Here is a 21,415-nt window from a genome sequence, read left to right on the forward strand (position 1 = left end):
CACTTTATGATGATTACGATCGCATTCTTGATCTGCAACATCAAAACAGGACCAACCCGTTTCCCGCCTCAACGATAACCGTGGTTAAAATTCTTCTTAGTCAAGATGAACCTTTCAGATGTTCACGACTTCATTTCGAGAAGAAATGATGCCACTTTCTGACAACTATTAAATATCTTCTGGACCTTCAACAATGTGAATTGAGGTTATCTGTCTAAATTGTGACTGTCCACACTGTAAGTCCAGTTTGAGATCTCTACTGTGGCTTTACTACTTAAAAAGAAGTACGCCCCCCACCAACTGCTTCCCAGCACTAGTGTCTTTTCACTTGTAAAAGGCGGGGGGTGATCTCCAGACAGAAGGAGTGCACCTCCCCACACGCCCTCCTCCTCCCCCCTCCCAGCAGATCGCGGCGGTGTAACACGACGCTCCGACGGCTGCCATCATCACATGGCAGATGGAAAATTCCACTCAGTCTCCATGCTTGTTAAATGGGAAGGGTCTCCAACTCCTGTTTTCATTGCTGCGCCTCCTCCTCCGCCTGCGAGCAACTGTCTGCCACGCTCGAGTAATAGGTAACTTATGCATCCATTCTTTTATTATTATTATCATCATCATCATCATCATCGTCATTATTATTTCTTATTAGCAGCAGTGCTGATAGTCTTTAATGATTAGTATTGCACAGTTTGCACCCGCGCATGTGTTTTGCGAGTTCATATTTGATGTGAGCTGGGCGCGCGGAGTTAAAAATCCAGATTGTGCAGTCTGAGAAGATGAAGAGAATAAAAAAAAAGATTTAAAGCAAACGAAATTTAAAATGCATTTTATTTTCTTCGCACTCGTTGATCAGCAATGTAGACAAACGTATGAAGTGAAGCTGCAGAGCAACAGTGGCTGAGTGGGATGAGCTTCCTGTGGAGCGCGTAGGGCGTCACTAGAACTAGATGTTTTTATTTTGATTTTTTTTTTGTTATTTCTCCAACAAAACGAGGATTTTTTTTGCCTTCATTTATCTCACTTGTGAGACTCGGATAATGTGCCACTGCACTCACCAGTTGATCACATGGAGTGAAAGTGTACGTTCTGCGTGGCTCTGCTGTGTCCTGCGTGCTGCCCCACGTTTTTGCTCGTGCGTCCCGTGTTTTTTCCCCTCGTTCGCTTCACGAGAAAACACAAAGGCGACTGTTATTGTTTGCGGTCTGCATCCTCTAACCGTCACTGTCCCTGCACTCAGCTCGGAAATGGTAGAAACACGGCGGAGACTGTTGTACGTGGAGTGCTGAGTGGGGGAAAACTGGTTTATTTTGTGATCAATTATTCATTTAAAAACTGAGTTATGTAACTGGGCATGCTGCGCGTGGCCCGCCGGGTTCATTGAGGACTAATACATGTGTTGTGACTTGTAATCACAGGATCAGATTGTTGTCATGCGTTGATAGAAAATGTTTTGAAATTATTAATTGCTGACATAATTTGACTTGTTTAAACTGTAGCCTGTGGCACTACAGCCCACGGGCTACAGTGAGTCTCACTCTCACTGGAGACTGGATTAACCACATCTAAATTATCTAAAAGTTCATCTCACATGTTCTCACTCTTCCCACTTGTCACATTTGCTGTTGTTCAACTGGTGCTAGGGTTTCGTAATGGTTCTTTCAAGAGAAAACCAATGGAAATAAGGCGTTGAATCACGCAGGCAATCCGCGGAATCGTCTCAGATATGTGTCATTGTCACTTTCTGAAAAACCAACACAACGCCCGCGTCAAGTCACATACAGCAGAGACAAAGACTAGATTCAGCCAGGAGAATATTTCAGCTGAGGCGTGTTTGAGTAGTGAGTTCAGCTTCTTGCAATTGTCCAACTCAATGCTAAAAAAAAACCCTGGTTGCCACACAGTGAATGTGTATGTGCGCTTAACCTAGTCTCAACTCATCCATCTTACTTATATAACAGTGGCATTTTAAGCTCGCCCGTGTCTTTGTTGTGTGTCACAGGGATCGTGACACGGTAAACGCCGCACAAAAAGAAGTGTGCATGAATTGAAATGAGAAGGATAGTGAATGCAAGTCTTATTATGCCCGTTCGTTTAAAGGGCTGTAAGTTAAGATTATTTTCTCTATCTCTAGTTCCTTTTTTTTTGATTATGTTCTCGTTTATCCGATCACTTGCAGATGTTCGGTTTACTGTTAAAGATGAGTAAAGTAACCCCAACACATTCACATTTAATCACTTAAACTGATAAGTGGATTATCACAATAGTGATAAGCAGCAGTTTCGTAGTCAACAAATGTGATTTAATTCATTGGGTTATATTGAAAACTCTCATCACGTTGACTCCTCAGGAAACTTTAGTCAGGGTGAAGTGAAGTGAAGTGAAGTGAAACTTGGATCCTTGGCTCCTCATTGGCTGTTCGACCCAAAATGACACATATAGGTCAAACCTATATGCAGCAGTTGGGGGTTGAAGTGCCACTGCTGCTGCTGGCTGATGTAACTTGGACCTCGATTGAGTCTAAATGAGCCACAGCCTTTACACCAAGTAAGTCTCAAAGGAGAGTGAGAGTGTCGCTGACACAAAGGCACAGCGTGTGTGGCAGTTTTCCAAATATACTCAATACACTGAATGGAAATCTGAGATGGTGGCACACACACACTGTACATTGTAAAGAGCTGCCTATTTTTATCTGCGGGACCGCATTTATGTAATCGGTCATTCAGAATCTTGAAAGGTGGAATGAAGCAATGTGAATTAACTGTGTGCAAATATCCATTGAATCACGTACACGTGTGAAAACTAAGTGACACAACCTTACACCTTGAACTTTAAACCTATTGTTCATTGTAATTGCAGCAGAAAAAAAAAACGCCATCCAAATCGACATTGTTCCCCTGCAAGCCTTTCCCCATTTCCTTCGAAGAATGTGTTACACCATGTCCAAAACAATGAAGAGAACAGCATTCAGTGTTATCTACCTTGTTTTTCACACAGGGTTCCTTTTCAAGACACAACACATTATTGGGGAAAAGTACTCTCGTGTCTTTTACGATAATGACCAAACAGGAAGGACACGCAGCCTCACACAGCTCTTCCAGTTTCTGTCATGAGCCTGTGATCACAGAACTACATCTAGGTACATAAAGCCTGTTGTACAGCATCTTTTACGCCATGACTTGTGACTTGACTTGACTCGCTCTCTCTCAAAATGATCTCAGAAAACGAGCGGTCAGTTGGGTCAGTTGTCAGACTCTTACTTCTGTAACTAAGGATGTGATGAACACACAGACAAGAGCATCCTGAAAAGAGTTTGTATATCGGGGTATCGCTATGTTGTGACGACGCCGTGTTATGAAAAGGACAAGGTCTCTCTTAAATCACTGCTAAATGATGAAAACATTATAGAGACGTAGTATAGTAAGTATAATAAGTATGTTTTTGGCTTATTTAATCAACTGTCCATCTACGTTTGACTGAAATGTTGTACAAATTGCAACAAAATAGAATCACTGAGCACTTGTCAGCTATCGTTACTGATACTGATTGCATAATATGCCGCTGCTGTTGGGGCCCAGCGCTGGTTGCTAAAGCCTGGGCCTGGTAGTAGCTGCTGCCTCTGCTTCCACTGACGGTAGATTTGGTTATCTAGTTGATCTGTCTGCTCTAGCTTAAATGATTTCTGAGTCAAGATGAATGGAGCCCGTTGTTGATGTCGTTTACCAATCTGCACCACAAACATCAGCGACACAAAGTCACTTGTTTACCTTATTTACCCGGGATGTGGTCAGCTACGGTAGAGAGCTGTTGCGGGTCCAACTACATGACTGCTACGGTGCGTGTCTCATCGTGGTTGTTATCAATGCATGCGATGAGTTGTTGGAGAGTGGTGGCTTCTCCATCCTTGCCGTCGGACTTGGACCCCGGCAGGTATCTTGGGTGTGTGACTTCCCCCACATGCTGGAAGCGGTTGACCAATCACAGCGGACTGACCGGCTGACAAATCAAAGCAGAGTAGGTTTTGGAGAGGGAAGACTGGAGCACTTTATTTCTCTGAGAGGATTAAAAGAAGTATCCACTTTGGGTAAAAATGTTTTCTGATATTTGAACATGTAAACTCTCCAAGTCATGAGCTAAATTATAATGATATACCTTAACATGTGCATGATATGTTCCCCTGAGACAGGAGGCAGCTACACCCGTTGTAAAACCTCAGGCTTTCGTTGTTGAACTTTGTTTAGTCTACAGTAAGTCACCGGATGCAGACTATGGCTATAAGCCTTCCATTTGCTACATATTCCATATGCTTTTCTTCCACTCTGTCAGCGATACCCTTAAACCCCCCCTTTAGAATTGGAAAACACAATAAAAGCCTGAGAACTACTAATAACCTGCATGTTAAAATTGTCATGTTTTGGGGAACTTTTGGAACATGCAGTAACATAGACCTGCTCATTCCTTTAGGTGAATGTATAGTCTTAGAATCTGAGCCAGGATTACAGTAGATGATAATCCGTTAACTACATCATTTAATCTATCAATCTAAAGATATCAAAGTGACAGATTAGGCAAAGGGAGACTGTCATTAGTCTCTTGTTGTCAGAACTGAGCAGCAGCCAAATGCACGACAACAACGTGTCTCTGAACAAACAGTTGAGCAGATTCGTTATGAATTCTTCACTATGTCATTATGTGTTGAAAGACTTAATTCTCCTTGGATGTGCTGCACTTCATTCGGCATGCTGAAGTCTGGCAGATGAATTGCCGAGGCGAGGTTTGACCAATGAGGACAGGTCTTGATGAGAGTCATCTGATGTCTTCAAACAGAGACACTGTGAGGAGCTCTTTGTATGAGACTTTTTGTTCCCCTCACAAATGAGCTTGAAAATATGCAATTTCCTGTACGGAGCATTTGCCACGGTCCTCCATTGTTGGCCAGAGTTCAAGTGGAGGCAAATCAGCAAACACGATCGCAAATAATGTGGTGTCCTCCTGAATGAGCACTCTGTTCCACGTCTGTGGCGGCCAGTGACATTTTTGTACAGGTGACATAACAACCTGAGATATTTGGACAAACGCTTGCTCCCGTGCCCTCAAATTACACTTAGTGGATGATTCTGTAATGTCACACGGTGGAAAATAGCACAGACTGGACATTCTTAGTCTTCAAGCTCCGGTGTGGTCAACCAGAATCTGACATAAACTCAATCAGTCACGATAAAAATAACACAAAAACTATCTTGTTGGGCCAATAGACTAGCAGTACAGTTAAGCTGAGCTGCGGTTGTACTTAGTGGAATTATAAGTCATTATAAATTCATTTATTATAAAAGTGACAGCCCTACCATGAACTTAGTCAGCTCTTTAAACTGACATGAAATCTCAAATGCACCGGCTTGAATTTCACTATGTTTTTGTCGCTGTTGTGTTATGCTCATTTTTTTTTTACCACTTCCTTATATTATTTCAGAGTTTTAGTTGTAGTTATAGCTCCAGTCAGACGATGTCTGAATAAAGGTGTACATGCCGTAGTAGTTTGACTCCCAATCGCATCGTCTCACAAATAAGTTGTGTGAGTCAGAGAAATCAGATTTTCAGTTGGACCAACACAAGAATTTGTGTTTTTCTAGTGTTTCTAAATGTACTGACTGTTCCTCTCAAGGTCAAGGTCACTCTTGTTACAAAGCAGGATCCTTGCATCCCCATTTGCACACACGTACTAGTAGATCGATATTAAGTGATAAGAAGAAAACAGCAAAGACGAAAGGTCAATACAATGTTTGCTGAAGCTCATCTGGCCTTCTCTGCCTCATGACGACACAGAGTTTTTGTCAATATGTGTTTTGTTTTTTTTGTTCAGTCAGAGTTTTCCACTTGCCTGTTGAATTGTCACCGTCCCTTCAATTTTCCCGATTGTGTTCGGAGAACGTCACAAAGACTTTTTCAACATACACACACGAGTTGCAGTTTTCCCAGTTTTTAGCTCTTGCATTGTACTCATGTCTGTATTTACCGGTCATTGTATTGTACCTCTTCAAAAACAGCCTGCAAAAAAAACGAGAGATGCCAGGAATGACTGTCAGTTAATGGTTTGCACAGATCGTTCCTTGGACATTCTGCAGCAGTTTCTTCAGAAGGTGAGAGACTACAGTAATATGAGAGAAAGGGGGAGTCCGGGATAGTGGGTTCTTGAGGGAGAGCTCCTTTCCTATTATTTCTGTTAATGTATCACATAACCATACAGTCTAAACTCAGCCTGAAGGCATGTGCTGGCCCAGAGCCACATTTATGGCTGTATGAGGCAAAGAAAACAGCACTTTGTTGTACCCCATTCCCACCAGTCAGAAAACCACATTAATTCCAGGTCTAAAGAAGGTTTTTTTTTTGTTTTTTTTTTTTAACCAATGGGAATTTGTTAAATCTGTCTTCACTCCCTAATTACTCTGCAGTGCAGGAGTTTTATCAGCTCCAGCTTCAGTCGGCATCAGTGGGAGTGTACATATGTTCGCTGCACTGTGTCTGGTGCAATGCTGTGAACAGGTTAATTGAATGAGAGACAACCCAAGTAAATAATGCATAAACGGTAACCGCACTGAAGGCATGTGAGTGTGAAGAGCACATTGTAAAAAAAAGGAATATGTTATGCAGAGAAGGAGGTAGTAAACACTCAGAAAAGCCTTATAATGAGCAAAGCCTCTTGGGTTGTTCTGGAACACGTCAACAGTAGCTGTCGGGAGATGAGTCGCGATCCGCCTGAAACACATGCACACAGATAGAGCTGCAACTAACGATTATTTTCATAATCGGTTAATCTGTCGATTATTTTCTCGATTAATCGTTTGGTCCATAAAATATCAGAAAGCCTATGTTGATCGGTGTTCGTCAATCTTGGAAATGATGACGTTCTCAAATGTCTTGTTTTGTCCACAAACTAAAATGATTCACTTTTAATGATTTCTTCGTTATCCAGAGCAAAGAAATTAAGAAAATACTCACATTTAAGAAGCTTAAACAATCGGAAATCTTGTTTTATTCATGAAAAAAGCTTCGAACCGATTAATCGATTATCAAAATAGTTGTCGATTAATTTAGTGATCGATTAATAATAAATTCATTGTTTCAGCTCTACACACAAACCATGTTGGGGGAATATAAAATATGCAGCTCAATACTGCTGTTCCTTTAAATGCATCAAACATTTCACACATTATCACGTTATCTTTGTTTGGACCTAGAACATAAACTAATGTTTGCTTCTCGAGTCACTTGGCATTGAACGACGCCTTCTTTGACCCCGCTGTCGACAATGAGCCGCGGCCTTCCTGACACATCCATCTGCTTCCAACGTGTGAAACGCAAGACTGCAGATTGACAGGAGGAAAACTGAAGGAGAGTGTGTGTGTGTGTGTGTGTGTGGGAGGAGGTTGTCTCAATGTGCCACACTCAGAATGATGAATTCCTCCTACGTGGACGCACTGGGAGCCTGAAAACATTTGAAAGAAGGCGGACCCTTCGTTTTACACAGATGTCCTGTCTCTCACAGCTCCATGTGATGTGGTTGCATTTATTGTCATGCACAGTAAAACTTCACTGACTTCAGGCAGCAGCTGTAAATCTATGCTTACATCATCCTGAACATACACAGTGAGTATTGTATTGTATTGTGGTTAAGTTTTACTACTCGCTGTGGTTTGTTATTGAGATGATAATGGTATGGTGTTAATTTAGGGTTAGGGGCGTAATGGGCGTAGTGGCAGGGCACAAGGGGGTGGGGGCAAGTAGTGCTGAACACATGAACCTGCTGAGCAACCAGGTTTTATAGTAGGAGGAGTAGGATTCACCTCTTTGTTTATACTTAATGTTTAATTATATTTAAATGTTACGCACTACAGGCTCAAAACTTGATACCATTTTGACTTGCACAAAGTCACAAAGCAGTAGAAAAAAAAAGAAACGTGGAGGTGGAGAACTTGGTGTCCGACTGTTGACACCTGGCTTTGTGGTATGTGAACAGGTCTCACCTCCCCCAAGGCAACATAGGTTACCCGGCAACTTCAGTGACAGAAAGACTCCTCCCTGCCAAGAAATAGTAAAGTTTCGTTTGTTGTTTTGGACAGAATTAAAGTCTATGTGCTAATTGGCAATTAGCCAGAGAGATAGAAGCGTGTCAATATTTCCAAGAAAAGAAAAAAACATTCGATGAACTTTGAAAGTCCAAATGCGATAAGAATCCAATAGGATTACCTGTGAATCGATCGATTCTACACTGACCTCCATGAGCTTTCGGTCCAAACTGCTTCCAGTGACAGACTGTGGTCGCTAAAAACTAAATAGAACCGAGGCCGAATGAGCTTCTTGTCAAAAAGAGAAACTTCGCCAGTTGTGCCGTGTTTGTGAGATGGACCGCTCACGTGCAAGCGAAAGCAAGAGTTTAACGGGTTTCTACAAATATTAATGGCCAAGTGTCATGTTATATATTTGACGGCAGTCACCTACGTGTAAGAGTCCACAGAACAGAGAGATGATAGATGCAGGCGACAGAAATATCTGTTACCCACTGACCTGTGAAATTCTTGAAGAGGCCAAACTTTTCCATAGTCCATGTCATAGCCCTGAGGTCATTTGATAGAAAGTAGTCTTTTATTTAATATTTGTCTCATACAGGGCTGCATCTAACGATCGTCTTAGTCTTCGACTCATCAGTTTTTGTAGTCGTTTAGTCACAATTATTTATGTATTCGTTATTCATACAAACTAAAAATAGGGAAGACAGACACTTTTTTTAATTAACTTTAATGTATGTATGTGCTGCATAATTACATAAAATCTCTGTCAAGTTAAAGCCACATCAGTCAGTTTAAACGGGGGAACATATCTCAGCTGATGTTGCTTGGCTGTCACCAAGGTTATTTTAGGACATTTGCAGATTACAGACTCAAAAATTCTCATCTCATGTCTCGTCTTACTTTTCACCATCGTTGTGTCTCATCAAACAACAGCAGAGGAGAAAGTCAACTTCTGACTTACACCAGCAAAGTGTTCCTGAATGGTAACTTGTTTCACTAACTTATTTTTAGTGTGTTGTTATGGCCACATTACTTCTGAAACACAGCTGAAATGCTGCCGTTCTTCAAATGAAAGTGTTTTGGACTTGGCCGTGGTTTGGTGGCAATTAGAGGAGTTTTTATGAGGTGTTGCACTCTTGCTGCAGTGAACCAGCCACTACAAAGACCCACAGCTGCGCTGGAGCGAAAGAAGCAAATAGTGTTGCCTCAACTCTTACTTGAGCAAATCCTTTTTCTTTCTTTGTTTTTTTTTTTTTACCAACCCCATCTGTGTCACAACAAAGAAGAAGACACTTTCTCAACACACAGTGACATGCTTTGTAGAAAAAATGAATGTACTTCAGTTTGGTTTGTTGTACAATAAGACACATACTTAAATAATTTCTCTGGCAAAAGACCTAATTTGTGATTATAAATATGCCTGAAGCGCCAAATACAATTCCCATGTGCACACTACACATAGATCAGCCATGATATCAGTATCCAGCTCCAATGCTGTGGTCGATCAAGCCTATTTTTTATGATTTCAACAGCGTTACAGGGGGAAATAATGTCCTACTGTAGGTCTTTGCTTCCTTTCTAAACGTACAATAAGAGGGTTTGGTTTTTTTGTTAGCATTCATTTAGTCTGATGACGTTGTTTGGGCGTTATTTCTTCACTTGTCAGAAGACAGTGTACATCAGATTTCAAGGGTAGCTGAGTCATTGCTCACTTCTAAAGTTAGCTGCTTCTCTCTGAAGTTTGTGACCCCCGCCGCCGCCACCGCCAACCATTTGAGTCTGGCATGTTGTAGAATTGGGTCTTGATGGAGCGCTTTCTGGTCAGAGGTGATTGACTGAATGTGTGTACGAAGCCCCCCCATGTACACTCCCAAGGTGCCATTTAAGGAATAGAGGAGCAGCTACAGAGTGGATAGTGTCAAGGAGTTTACTGTTGTGGAAGTTTGGTATCTCACGTGAAATGTCAGTGTAGTTCCTTTAAAGATTATCTTGTAAGAATATGAGTAGTTGTATTGCGTCTGAATTCACATTGCAGTATAATTGAAATGATTCAATTATTATCAATGAAGTCACAGAAGTGATTGTGAAAGTTTAGCTCTTCATGTTCAGATACATTGAATTCATACAAAATTCTGAGCTTCATTGAAAATGAGACCTCATAAATGAATTATAAAATAAGTAACAGTTGAGTCGCATCTTTGATATTGAGTTCAAATATTTGCACATACATGTATTCTAAAGGATTTATTCAGTTATTATCTCCTGTCTTTGACTTTCATTCAGGCTGAATCACAAAAGTAGACAGAGATAACGCTTTATCCTTGACGTGAATGTGGCCTCGGGGCAAAGTGACATCCCGACAACACCGTCTGCCGATTCTCTCATTGGTCAGTCAGCGGGCACAACCTACACCAAAAGCCTCTGACTATTGTCCACAGTGCAGCTGGGTATCTCTGGGTCTTGCACGTGTGTGTGTGTGTGTGTGTGTGTGTGTGTGTGTGTGTGTGTGCAGCTGCATGAACAAACAATCTGTCTTTGTGTGTGTTTCACAAGAGGTGGTACAGTGACGTTAGAGCCGGTGGTCTGAGTGTGGGAGATCACCGTCTTCGGCTCGCAAGTTCATTGTAGGTCGATGCACATAAGCATGTCCGATGTGGACACTTAGCATCCGCTTAGACCATGGTGGTCATATAGTTTGTCATGTGATCCCAGGTTGAAGCAACAGTGGGTATATAACAGAGTTGGTGCTACATAGTGTCCTCAGTCTGATGGGGATGAACATTGTGTCCTAAGATTCTCTCTCTCTCTCTCTGTCTCTCTCTCTCTCTGTTTGTCCATTCATTATCACCTAGAGGCGCCCCTCTTGTGGGTACTTTAGTTATTTTCCCCTCCATTGGCCTTCTTGCTCTCTTCTGTTGAACCAGACATGTTTATATCTATGTGGTTACAACCATACTCAAGGGAGGGGCCTATGCAAACTGTCTGTCCTCATTGGTTGAGAGAGGCCCTCCCTCCTCCATTTTAAAAGCCTGTATTTTCACCTGAGTTACTGAAGAGCTGCTGCGGCTCCTCACACTTCTGTTGTAGCATACATCCTACTTTGTAATCACAAAATCCTCCAAAAAGAAAGCGTAGGGGACAGAAAAGGGAACTTTCTTGATAATAAGAAGTGAGTATACACACTTTCTCTCAAAGCTTTGCTTCATTTTGCATGAAAATAATCTTTCAGACACAGATTTCCAAAGGGAAGTGTCGTCTTACACGAGGACTTTCTTCTGTAAACTGTAGGTTTTTGGAGCAAATGCCTTTTTTTTCCCCCTCCCCTTGCTTTCAGTTTTCTTGATTTACTGCAGAATGCTGAGCTGTTGCAGGCAAGAGCCAACTGCACAGAAGTGGTTGGCTGATGCAAGACTTTGTTTGGGTGGAGGATATATGAGTTTGCCGGATTGTTTCAATAGTACTAAATTAATCTCTTGTTGGATGCAGGATCCTTGTTTTTCCTTCTTAAAATATAGTTGTATTATTTATTGTAGAGCTGAAACTGCATGATGTTGTGTAACTGAATTAAGCTGAAGAAGACCATTCATCTCCTTCTTTCTTTCTTTCTTTCTTACTTTCTATTGCAACAGAGTCGCAGTGTAATTTTTTTAACTAAACTGTGTTATCTAATTCACAAGAAGATTGGACATTTCCACAGGAGACAATTCAGTGAGAAGTATCTGTATTGCATTTTCTGGCAACTGGCATGTAACATAGAAGAATCTCACAAATAAAATGCCTACATTGCAGCCTTTGTAGTTCAATGAATTGTTCAGACAGAGTATTCCCTTGCAGAATTCATAGTAGTCGTAGTTTCGGTGTTCCTGCGAAATACCAGTCGTTGGAAAAGTTAGAAGCGTCTCCTCCCACAGTCTCATTGTTTACAGTTGTTTCTTCTGTTTTTGTATGTGGGTTTGATCTAGTTTGCAAATGGGCTCTGAAGTCCTCATTTACAGCTGTGAAAGCCTTAAGAAAATGCGAGAAGTGGCCATTCAAACTCTAGTTTCCATGCATTGTGTTAATTGCTGGTGTGAAGTCGGATCTACATCAGGTAGATGTCTGTCTGTCTTCCTTGCTGCGAGGCAAACTGCCAAATGAGTGACTATCTTATTAACAACAATGGCTTTAAACCCTTTAACACAGAGTGTATCGAAGACGACACGTTTGTGCAAGCACACTTTGCATTACTGTAATTTGGGGAATCGGGGAAAAACTGTTGCACTGTTGCAGCTTTGTCATCAGAGAGGAGAGAGAGTTGGAAAAAACGCCTGTGCATAGTTTACATTTTTTGGCCCATTTTTGGACATTGAGACGAAGACTCAAACAAATGTTCTTTTAAAAGTTTTATACTGTTCAAATTTCAAATATAGTGTTTTTTCTAAATAATTTTTTTTTGTTTTTCTTCATTTTTAATTAGGGTTAAATTGGGCAATTCTAATGAAGTACCCGTACCCATTGTCATTTATTTCTTATCGAAACCATGTCAAAGTCACCTCTCGAGTTGAGCGACTTGTCAGACAGTTATGCAACAAACAGCCAGACAGACAGACGGTCCTTGCATTTATAGATAGACGAGGGCAGTACCCGCATCTCGGGTGCTGCCCTCGTCTATCTTCAAGTGACTCAGCAAACCCGTGCGTGGCACACTGCCTTTGGTATCCTCTCTCTATTGGCACAAATGTGTTGAGGCATGCAGAAGCAGCGCGTTTAGCAATACACGGACAAACGGACAGGAACTATACTTTAATGGTATATAGTTCTAAGTCAATCAAGGAACACATGCAGCGTCGCTCACCGGCTCAGCATCCGGCGCTTCAACTGAGTCAGCCTGGACACAGCCTGGACAGATAGACAGACAGACAGACGTTCCTTGAATGAATATAATGATAAAGTTCAGCCAGGTTAATCCTCTTGGCAGTGAGATGTGCGGAAAGACTCAGCGGTTCCCTCCCGCCACACAGCAGCGTGTGACACTGAGAGATTAGATGTACTGGTGTGTGTGATGTAGTTGTTAACGGTAATGCGGCCACTAAATCTGTGTTGGCTCTGGGACACTGCACTTGAAAGCTGCATTCTTCTGAAATGAAAACAGCAGACTATTTAAAAGGAGAGCCTTCTCCTGAGGGTCAAACTACCTAAACCAAGTGGGGGATTTAACACCTCTGACATTATATGCAGTGTATACTTACATACTGCTTTCCATCGTCTACTGTAAACACTTGTGATGCAAAGATCCTGCTGTGCAACAATTTCCTAAACAAGACAGTTTCTTACCTCATTCCCACTGGTCCACAGACCTGTTTAATTCGTAGTTTAAATGGGTTTTTTACCAGTGGGGATGTGTTCATTTGGTATTTAACTCCAGATTAAATGACTCTGCAATTCAGCGAGTTTTTTTTAAAATCGGCATTTGCTCTAATTGACATTATTTGGGAACCAAGGACCTGGGTGTATGAGAGAGATTTTATTGTCGTTTAATTTTTCAATTCCACTTCAGTTTTTCTTAGATTTTTCTGAACTCTTATTGTACCTGCAAACATTGTCTTAGAATGTGAATTAATAAAATGCAGTACAATAAATGTATACATTTATTTACGCAACACTGTTGACTAAGAAAAAAAAGACTTGCTTATACATCGCACTTATGACTAGCACTTTATAGTTTGACTTACTTGAAGCTCTTACTTACTTCTATCTCTTGTTTGTACCCAAATGTTTAAACGCACTTATTGTAAGTCGCTTTGGATAAAAGCGTCTGCTAAATGACATGTAAGTAATGTAATGTAATGTTAAAACATGTGCTTTTAGTCCAGAAGTACATAACTTCAGACATAACATGTCTGACTGTTAGAAATCGCTTTCTAGCATATTATGGTGTTGTCAGAGGCTACTGTTCAAGCCACGCCTCCTCGTTGTTTGCATGATTTGACTAGAAATGACCGTAGCTTCTTAGCTTTTCTAGAGTATTGTCTGACTCGGCACACACAGCCACAAAGTCCTGGACAAATTCTCGTCCTATCGTCTCTGCTGACCTGCTTGTAGCTGTGTTTGTGCTTTGTCCAGGCGCGCGTCTGTTAGCGTGCTGCTTTTCCTTGTTCCTCTTATGAGCTTAAGAAGCTACGTGGTCAGCGCTCGGTGTTTTTTACGGGTCCAGTCGACTGTGTGCGGGCAGAATTTACAGAAAAAACATATAACCTGGCTCACCTGAATTTTTACTGAACGTTTTTACACAGTGTGTTTGTCTCAAATGTCTGTGGTTGTGATGGGATAAGCTGCACTGGTCCCACACACATAACGTCCCCCCTGGAATATTGTCAAGGAGAATGTTCCGACCTCTCCGGAAAAACCAAACAAAATTACAGTCAAATTAAGCTGCCGTGGGGTTTCGTTTTGTTTGTTTTTTTGCTGTGGTTAGTTGTTTGTCAGGTTTGAGATTTTACCGTCCAAGCCTGTAAGTCCAGCAGCCCCTATACATAGACTAGCTTGGCCTTAAATATTCCACTCCCTGTCCTGTGCCAGCCCTGTCCTACTTACATAAGTTGACTATTATGTAACCCCTATATAATGTGTTTCTTTTTCTGTTGAAGAAGGCTGTGGTCGGGCGGCCTCATGACTGTGTCTTTAACCTGGTTTAAGGGTTTGTTGACTTAACACCAGCCAGTCATCTGTTTGCGTCAGCATCGGCTGGTCATGTCCTTGAGAAGGCATCAGGTTCATGTTAGACATAATGATGCCTTTTGTTTGTCATTCATGTGTTTTTACTCACTTGTTATATACAAAGTAGGACCATTAATACCATAAATCAAGGTGGTATAAAGATGGAAAATAGGAGTATCATACATGACTTCTGCCCTGTTAGTGTTGGTAAAGCTGATTTCGGGGCAGTATGACTGCGTCATGTGCTAACTCTCCTCCGCGAGGTAACATAACAAACACCCTCATACTTCCAGGAAATGAGATTGACTGGTTTACAGTGGAGAGGGGCCCTGTTCTTCATCAAGGCCAAAAGGGCCCATTGTGGACAGTGAGACCAGAGAATATATTATTCTGCAGTTGCAAATTGCTTTTCTTATGAACTTTGCTTTCGACTATCATTTTGAGGTCATACCACGATTATCTGTGTACACCTCTTAAAATGTTTGAATCATAATAAAGTCTCTGAACAGCACTTTCAAGAAGTGAGGTTTGAACTTTGCATCACTGACTCTTTCCTCCCATGTTTTGTCTGTTTGTTTGTTAGTTATTTCCAGAAGTATCTCCACCTTGTCGACATCTTTGCCCCGAGATTGTAAAAAAACGGAATTTCTCTGCCTTGTATCGTCCTGTGCACCGCTATGCCAGGAGCTATGGATCACATGGAGCTGAGAAAAGTCTGCACAGAGGCTGATGACGAGAGCAACGACAGCCTGGACGACCGCTACATAGAGGCAGAGAAGGCCACCATAAGCAGGTCAGCAGGTCACATATCCAAATGTGTTGACTCCTAACGGCTTCATGTGACACTGTAACTCTGGTTTGTCGGCGCGTTTGGCACATTTCTGTTAATTTTGCCCTTGAAATATTTTGGACCTACTAATACTTTTCTGTATAAGCCGCAACTACTGTCTCCATGTGTCGTAAAAGAGACACCTGATTAAACCAGCAAGTGTACAGTCAAGGATATATTATTTGGTTATAGACAAGGAATAGAAGCTTGTAATATTTGTTTAGAGATGGAAAATGTTAATTCAGATGAATGGATTCATTCTAGCAGGTCATTAAAAGAGCAAAAACTACAATTTGTGTTAATAGTTTATATATACATATATATGTATATATATATATATATATATATACATATTTACATATATATAGATATAGATATATATACATATATACAGTATATATAGTGTATATTGCATAGAGAGAAGTGCCTTCTTTTCAAGCATCTGCCGACACTGATTCTTTCTCGGTCCTCACAGCCAGTTCACTGACGACATTGATGATGGAGAAAGCCAGAAGTTCTTGACAAATGGGATGATGAGGAAGAAGAAATATGAAGATTATCATGACGAATATGTAAGAAAATTCACAGATCACAACACAATGTCATCAGTTTGTTTCCTACCATAGAGTATGATCTGTAACTATTTCAAAGCCAAATGTTTCTTCTGCGTGGTTCACCTGTCTTAAACAGATTTTTCTCCCCCGCTCTCTCTCTCTCTCTCTTTCTCTCTCTCTTCTGCCTGAGCAGCATCCAGGTCACACCTCCTTCGGGATGTCTGTCTTCAACTTGAGTAACGCCATCATGGGCAGCGGCATCCTGGGCCTGTCTTACGCCATGTCCAACACTGGCATCGTTCTCTTTTCGTAAGTTGTGATCGAAGCTAGATGAAAGAAACAATAATGCATGCTTTTTGTGACATTTTTGATCACACTGAGTAAATGATGAGGTAATGGAGCATTCAGGGGGTGTCAGAATTATTTGAAAATTATTTTTTTGTACCACAAATGAAAATGCCCCCCTCATAGAAATGAGTTATGTTTATAAAATGCACTTGACAGTGCAGTTAGATCGGCTATTTGATAGCATGCATACTGATAAGAAGTCAAGGCTGTGGCCAGAGGAAACTTTACATTTCAAGGTAAAAGCACATAACTACAAAGAAGTTGAAAGGACTTCCTGACTCAGGAAGCCAAGCACATAAATGCAGCTTTGTTTGAAAACATTCCATTTTGCACAGAGTGTATTTTAAAATGAGTCACTGCGAGGTAACATTTATTCTTGGAGGCAATCGGAGCGTGAACGTTTGTACCCTCTGCCCTCAAGTGCACGACCAACACTGTCCCGTGCACGAATGACTTCCAACATCTGACACCCCTCTCTGTCACCTTACACCCTCTCAATCCCACCAACTCTGTCCACCATCCAAGCACCTTTGCTGGGTCTAAAAACGTAGGCGCTGTCACGTCGCTGAAACACAGTCTAGATGGAGCAGGGAAACATAAGCTTTGAAACCACACAGCAGTTTTCACCCCCAAAACAAATGGACGACGAACACATCTGAGCAGCTGCTGTGTGACTCATGAGTCCTTGATGTGTGTTTGATGACACCTGAAGATGGTCAGTCATAGTTTTGCTGTTTTCATCAGTCAGGATGGCCGAGTGGTCTAAGGCGCTGCGTTTAGGCCGCAGTCTCCTCTGGAGGCGTGGGTTCAAATCCCACTTCTGACAGTTATTTTTTTTTTTTTTTCTTTTGAATTATATATGTTATAAAATATGTTTTTTGAATTGTTTCTCATCCAAATTCTTTTAACCTCCTTCTGCCGTAGATTAAATTAACTTGGTATCCTTCTGTTTGTCACATTTACGCCAACACTTCCATTTGAACTGGGAGTAGATGCTGATTCGACACATTCCCAGTTAAACCTGGATTTAAATTCCCATTTTTTGACCAGTGGGAATGGGGTTATAAACCTGATGTTTAACTGTGTTGCACCGAGCATCAAACTTTGCTTTCCATCTGTTTGCAGAATCCTCCTCATCGCCGTTGCCATTCTCTCCCTGTATTCTGTACACCTTCTCCTTGTGGCGTCAAAAGAAGGAGGTTGGTATTTCACTTAACGCCCAAGCTCGGCGGTTTCCTTTAAGACTGATGTAGAAAGTTACTGCTGGTTTCTTTACCCTGGGGGTCAGGACCCCCCAAAAGTGGTCCAGGATTATTTTAAACACGAGTAAAAATGAGTACAAAATGAAAATATGGAACAGCAGTTATGGAAGATAAGGAGAATAAAGGTTTTTTGCCAGAAAGTAAGCTCACATTACCAGAAATTTAAACTACTGCTAGTGAAGTACTTTCTGCTCTGCAGTATTTTGCATCAGATAGTCTCACAGTAAAACCTTCATCGTTAATGCATCATTATTTTATCTACTTCTGTTCTGTTCTGGCAGGATCCCTCATCTATGAAAAGCTGGGGGAGAGAGCATTCGGCTGGCCGGGGAAAATGGCTGCTTTTGTGTCCATCACCATGCAAAACATCGGAGGTAATGACTTATTTTGTGCGTTTATTGTACAAAGACCAACAAAAGAACTTTATGATTATGATTTTAGGGGCCACAAGTTCGACAGATTCGTCACCACTAACAACAAAACAAAAAAAAAGATTCTTCATTCAACCATTAGTGGACTTACTAAGATACCTTAAATCATTTTCCCCTTTACATTGTCCCCCATTGTCTGAGTCTGTATATATATATATATATATATATCGTGTAAAAACAACACATTTTCCCTGTTGTCGTTCTGCAGCAATATCCAGCTACCTCTTTATCGTGAAGTATGAGCTTCCTGAGGTGATCCGGGCCTTTTTGGGTTTACAAGAAATCTCCGGGTGAGTGTGTGTGTGTGTGTGTGTGTGTGTGTATGTGCTGTTAAGTGCACGTATATAGTATCATCTGCCCTGATGTTAACCCGTGTTTCACGTTCGCAGTGAATGGTACATGAACGGAAACTACCTGGTGGTGTTTGTGTCAATTGGAATCATTCTGCCCCTGTCTCTCCTGAAGAATCTTGGTAAGGATTAAGTAAGATTAGAACTCAAGTTCTCTTTAGATTAATATTTAAGCTTTTGTCAGGGTTCGTACAACAGAGCTTGGATCCAATAGGCACGAGACAGATACGTAAAATCAAAAATGAGGCTTTTTTACTCCCTCAAAAACACAAACAAAAAAACAAAAAAGAATGCCAAAGGCAAGAGCAAAAACACTATTCAAAAACACGAAATTAGAAGAATGCCAAAGGCAAGAGAAAAGGCGAAAAAACAAACCTATAACCAGAAAACGTTAACTATATCAACTTGATTCAACACTCTAAACATGAACAAGGTAACAAAGAACATGGAGACAAAGGACGAAAGGAAATGAGCGACTTAAGAAGGGGAAAGGGAAAGTGGACCAGGGGCTGACAATCAGGCAATGACACCAGGTGCAAACACTCAAGGTAATCAGACAAGACAAGGACAAGGTAGATGAAGTGTAGACCAACAGGAAACCCTAAACCCTCACCAAAATAAAACAGGAAATGACAAAAACGTGACTCCCAAAACAAATATTTTTGTTGTATATTTACATGACACTAGTGTTAGTCAGACTAACTGAGAAGTAGTCTGACTTCATGCTCTGTCAATGAATAGAACTCAATATAATAAGTCAGTGGACATACAGAGAAGGGCGCTTGGCATGCTAACAACTTGCTAACAAAGTGCTTCTCGTGTGTTATGTAATAGGTCAATATCGCCACCTAGTGAGGCAGAGGCTGACAGTCGCTCAATAGTTTGCCTGCTAGTGTTGGGTTAAGAAGAGAAGAAGAATAGTAGAAGAAATGGGGAGAAGAACAGTAGTCCAAATTAAACAACAAGCATAGCTCACGTTAAGTGCACATGGAAAAATACGTAAAATCAAAACTCCTGACTCCTGACTCCTAATAAGGCCTAATGTTCACTTGATGAAGCCTGAAGCCAAAGGTCTCAGTGCGTCCGTGATCGAGCAGCTGCCCCGAAAGCGGCTCCACGCATGCGCCGGTAACGTAACACTAGTCGAGCCCTTAGTCAGCTCGGTCAACTCCGGAGTTCCAGTAATGTAACACTGCAGTTTAGCTTGTGGTCAGCTCAGACACTCAGATGGAACACACTAAGCAGACGTGTTTCTACTCGTCTCAGTCCTGACACGCAGCATATGGGAGTTCAATGGCCCAGATGATGTCATTCAGATCATGGGCACTGCCTTAAGAACTGCCTGAGCTGATACTGACTTTGATAAGCCACAACAGTATTGGTGATGAAGCTGTTGAAGTAGAGTTGCAACTCAATCCATTCATTGTTTTCTCAATTAGTAGTTGTTTGGTCCATAACACGTCAGAAAATGTTGGTTAGTGTTTCCCAAACCTTTAAATGATGATGTTCTCAAACAACTTGTTGTGCCCACAAATGGAAATGTTTCTAATGCTTTATTTTTTGTTCATATGGAGCAAAGAAACCAGAAGCGTTTAAGAGGAACTTGATTGACTTAGTGAAGGTTGTTGCAGCCCTGCTCACAAGCATTCGTTTCCTTGTGTTCTGATATCTGAGCTGATGCTTAAAGGTCGCTTTTTGGTGACATCTGAGAATTGGATGTGACGTTTATTTTAAAATAGACGGCTGATGTGACTGAAGGCCACAGATGTCATTGCTGATTCTTTTCTCCTTTTCTCTCTCTCTCTCTCTCTCTCTCCTCGGTAGGTTACCTGGGCTATACCAGTGGCTTCTCCCTCACCTGCATGGTCTTCTTCCTGGCTGTGGTAAGTTCAGCCTCCTCACAGTGTGACATTATGGACTGGTCAACATGTTGATGTGGGGGGAGGGGATTACACCCATTTTAAAGCCTGATGTGGCCACATCTTGCTCCGTAGTAGCTCGGTGACACAGGCAGACAGACAGGATTTTCATTTTCCAGTTGGATTTTTTTCTTCACCTTATCAATCACTAACACATCACATATAGAGGAACGTTTCCACGAAAGCGCTTTGTGATGCGCTCTATCGTCCCGACTGGGTTTTTTCCACTCTCCTCTCTGAGGCAGTAATCTTCCACTGCAGAGAGAGAGAGAGAGAGAGAGGGGGATCCTCTGTCACATTCTCTGTGCCAGGAAAAACCAGCAGTGTCTGCTTAAAGGATGGGGTCTCTCGCTCTCTCTCGCTCTTTCTCTGACCGGCTGCAGTTTCCACGTGAACAGAAAGTATTTTTACACTTCTCAGTGCCCATATTTTGATTTATTTGTAGCTGCCAACGCCGATCAACACACCGTTTTTCCTCTGTCAAAATCTTCCTCTATCTGTCCTCTGAGCCAACAGACGTGCACACTGACACACACACACACACACACACACACACGTCCTGACGACGGACACTTCTGCACAGTCAGACTGGATTAAAAACATCAGTTAGTCTCCACAAATGGAGAAGACTTCAGTGTTAACTAGCAAACAAGTCTCGCTCTCTCTCTCTCTCTGTTTTCACACATTAGTCCTTGTTTCAACCAAAGCAGGATAGTTCGGTTTGGTTTGGTATGTGAACGCAATTATTTGCTTTTTGATTTTAGAAAGTTGGAAAGGGTACCCCCCCGTTCTGGGTTTGCGTTAGTGACGTGTCGTCCGTGAAGAGTCGCCTTCTTTGTAGCGAAAGAGAATCCATGTAGGCAGGAGCGGGACTTTTTATTTCGATGGGCACACCTTGCGGCCAAGGCCATGCGAGGACAGACTAGGGTCATACCATTATGTAAAAGAACATAGGGGGCAGAC

The 21,415-nt window shown here is 41.6% G+C and overlaps 1 protein-coding gene and 1 non-coding gene across 3 annotated transcripts in view; both read left to right on the forward strand.

Moving 5' to 3' along the window:
• The first annotated feature begins 468 nt into the window (after window positions 1-468).
• slc38a4 (solute carrier family 38 member 4) overlaps window positions 469-21,415 on the forward strand; it is a 30,388-nt gene continuing 9,441 nt past the window's right edge. The window contains exons 1-9 of one of the 2 annotated variants that reach the window (XM_058625053.1): window positions 469-575; window positions 15,343-15,552; window positions 16,064-16,160; window positions 16,336-16,451; window positions 17,616-17,689; window positions 18,034-18,126; window positions 18,392-18,473; window positions 18,573-18,655; window positions 20,358-20,416. In XM_058625053.1, coding sequence (XP_058481036.1) covers window positions 15,437-15,552; window positions 16,064-16,160; window positions 16,336-16,451; window positions 17,616-17,689; window positions 18,034-18,126; window positions 18,392-18,473; window positions 18,573-18,655; window positions 20,358-20,416 — 720 coding nt within the window. In that variant the 5' untranslated portion in view covers window positions 469-575; window positions 15,343-15,436. Of the gene's footprint in view, window positions 576-11,103; window positions 11,233-15,342; window positions 15,553-16,063; window positions 16,161-16,335; window positions 16,452-17,615; window positions 17,690-18,033; window positions 18,127-18,391; window positions 18,474-18,572; window positions 18,656-20,357; window positions 20,417-21,415 lie in introns of those variants that run through there. The other variant, XM_058625054.1, reaches the window with a different exon arrangement.
• trnal-uag (transfer RNA leucine (anticodon UAG)) lies at window positions 17,234-17,316 on the forward strand. The gene has a single exon. It is a non-coding gene; the product is annotated as a tRNA-Leu (tRNA).

This window comes from Solea solea, chromosome 3 (assembly GCF_958295425.1).
Source record: "Solea solea chromosome 3, fSolSol10.1, whole genome shotgun sequence".
Classification (NCBI taxonomy): Eukaryota; Metazoa; Chordata; class Actinopteri; order Pleuronectiformes; family Soleidae; genus Solea; species Solea solea.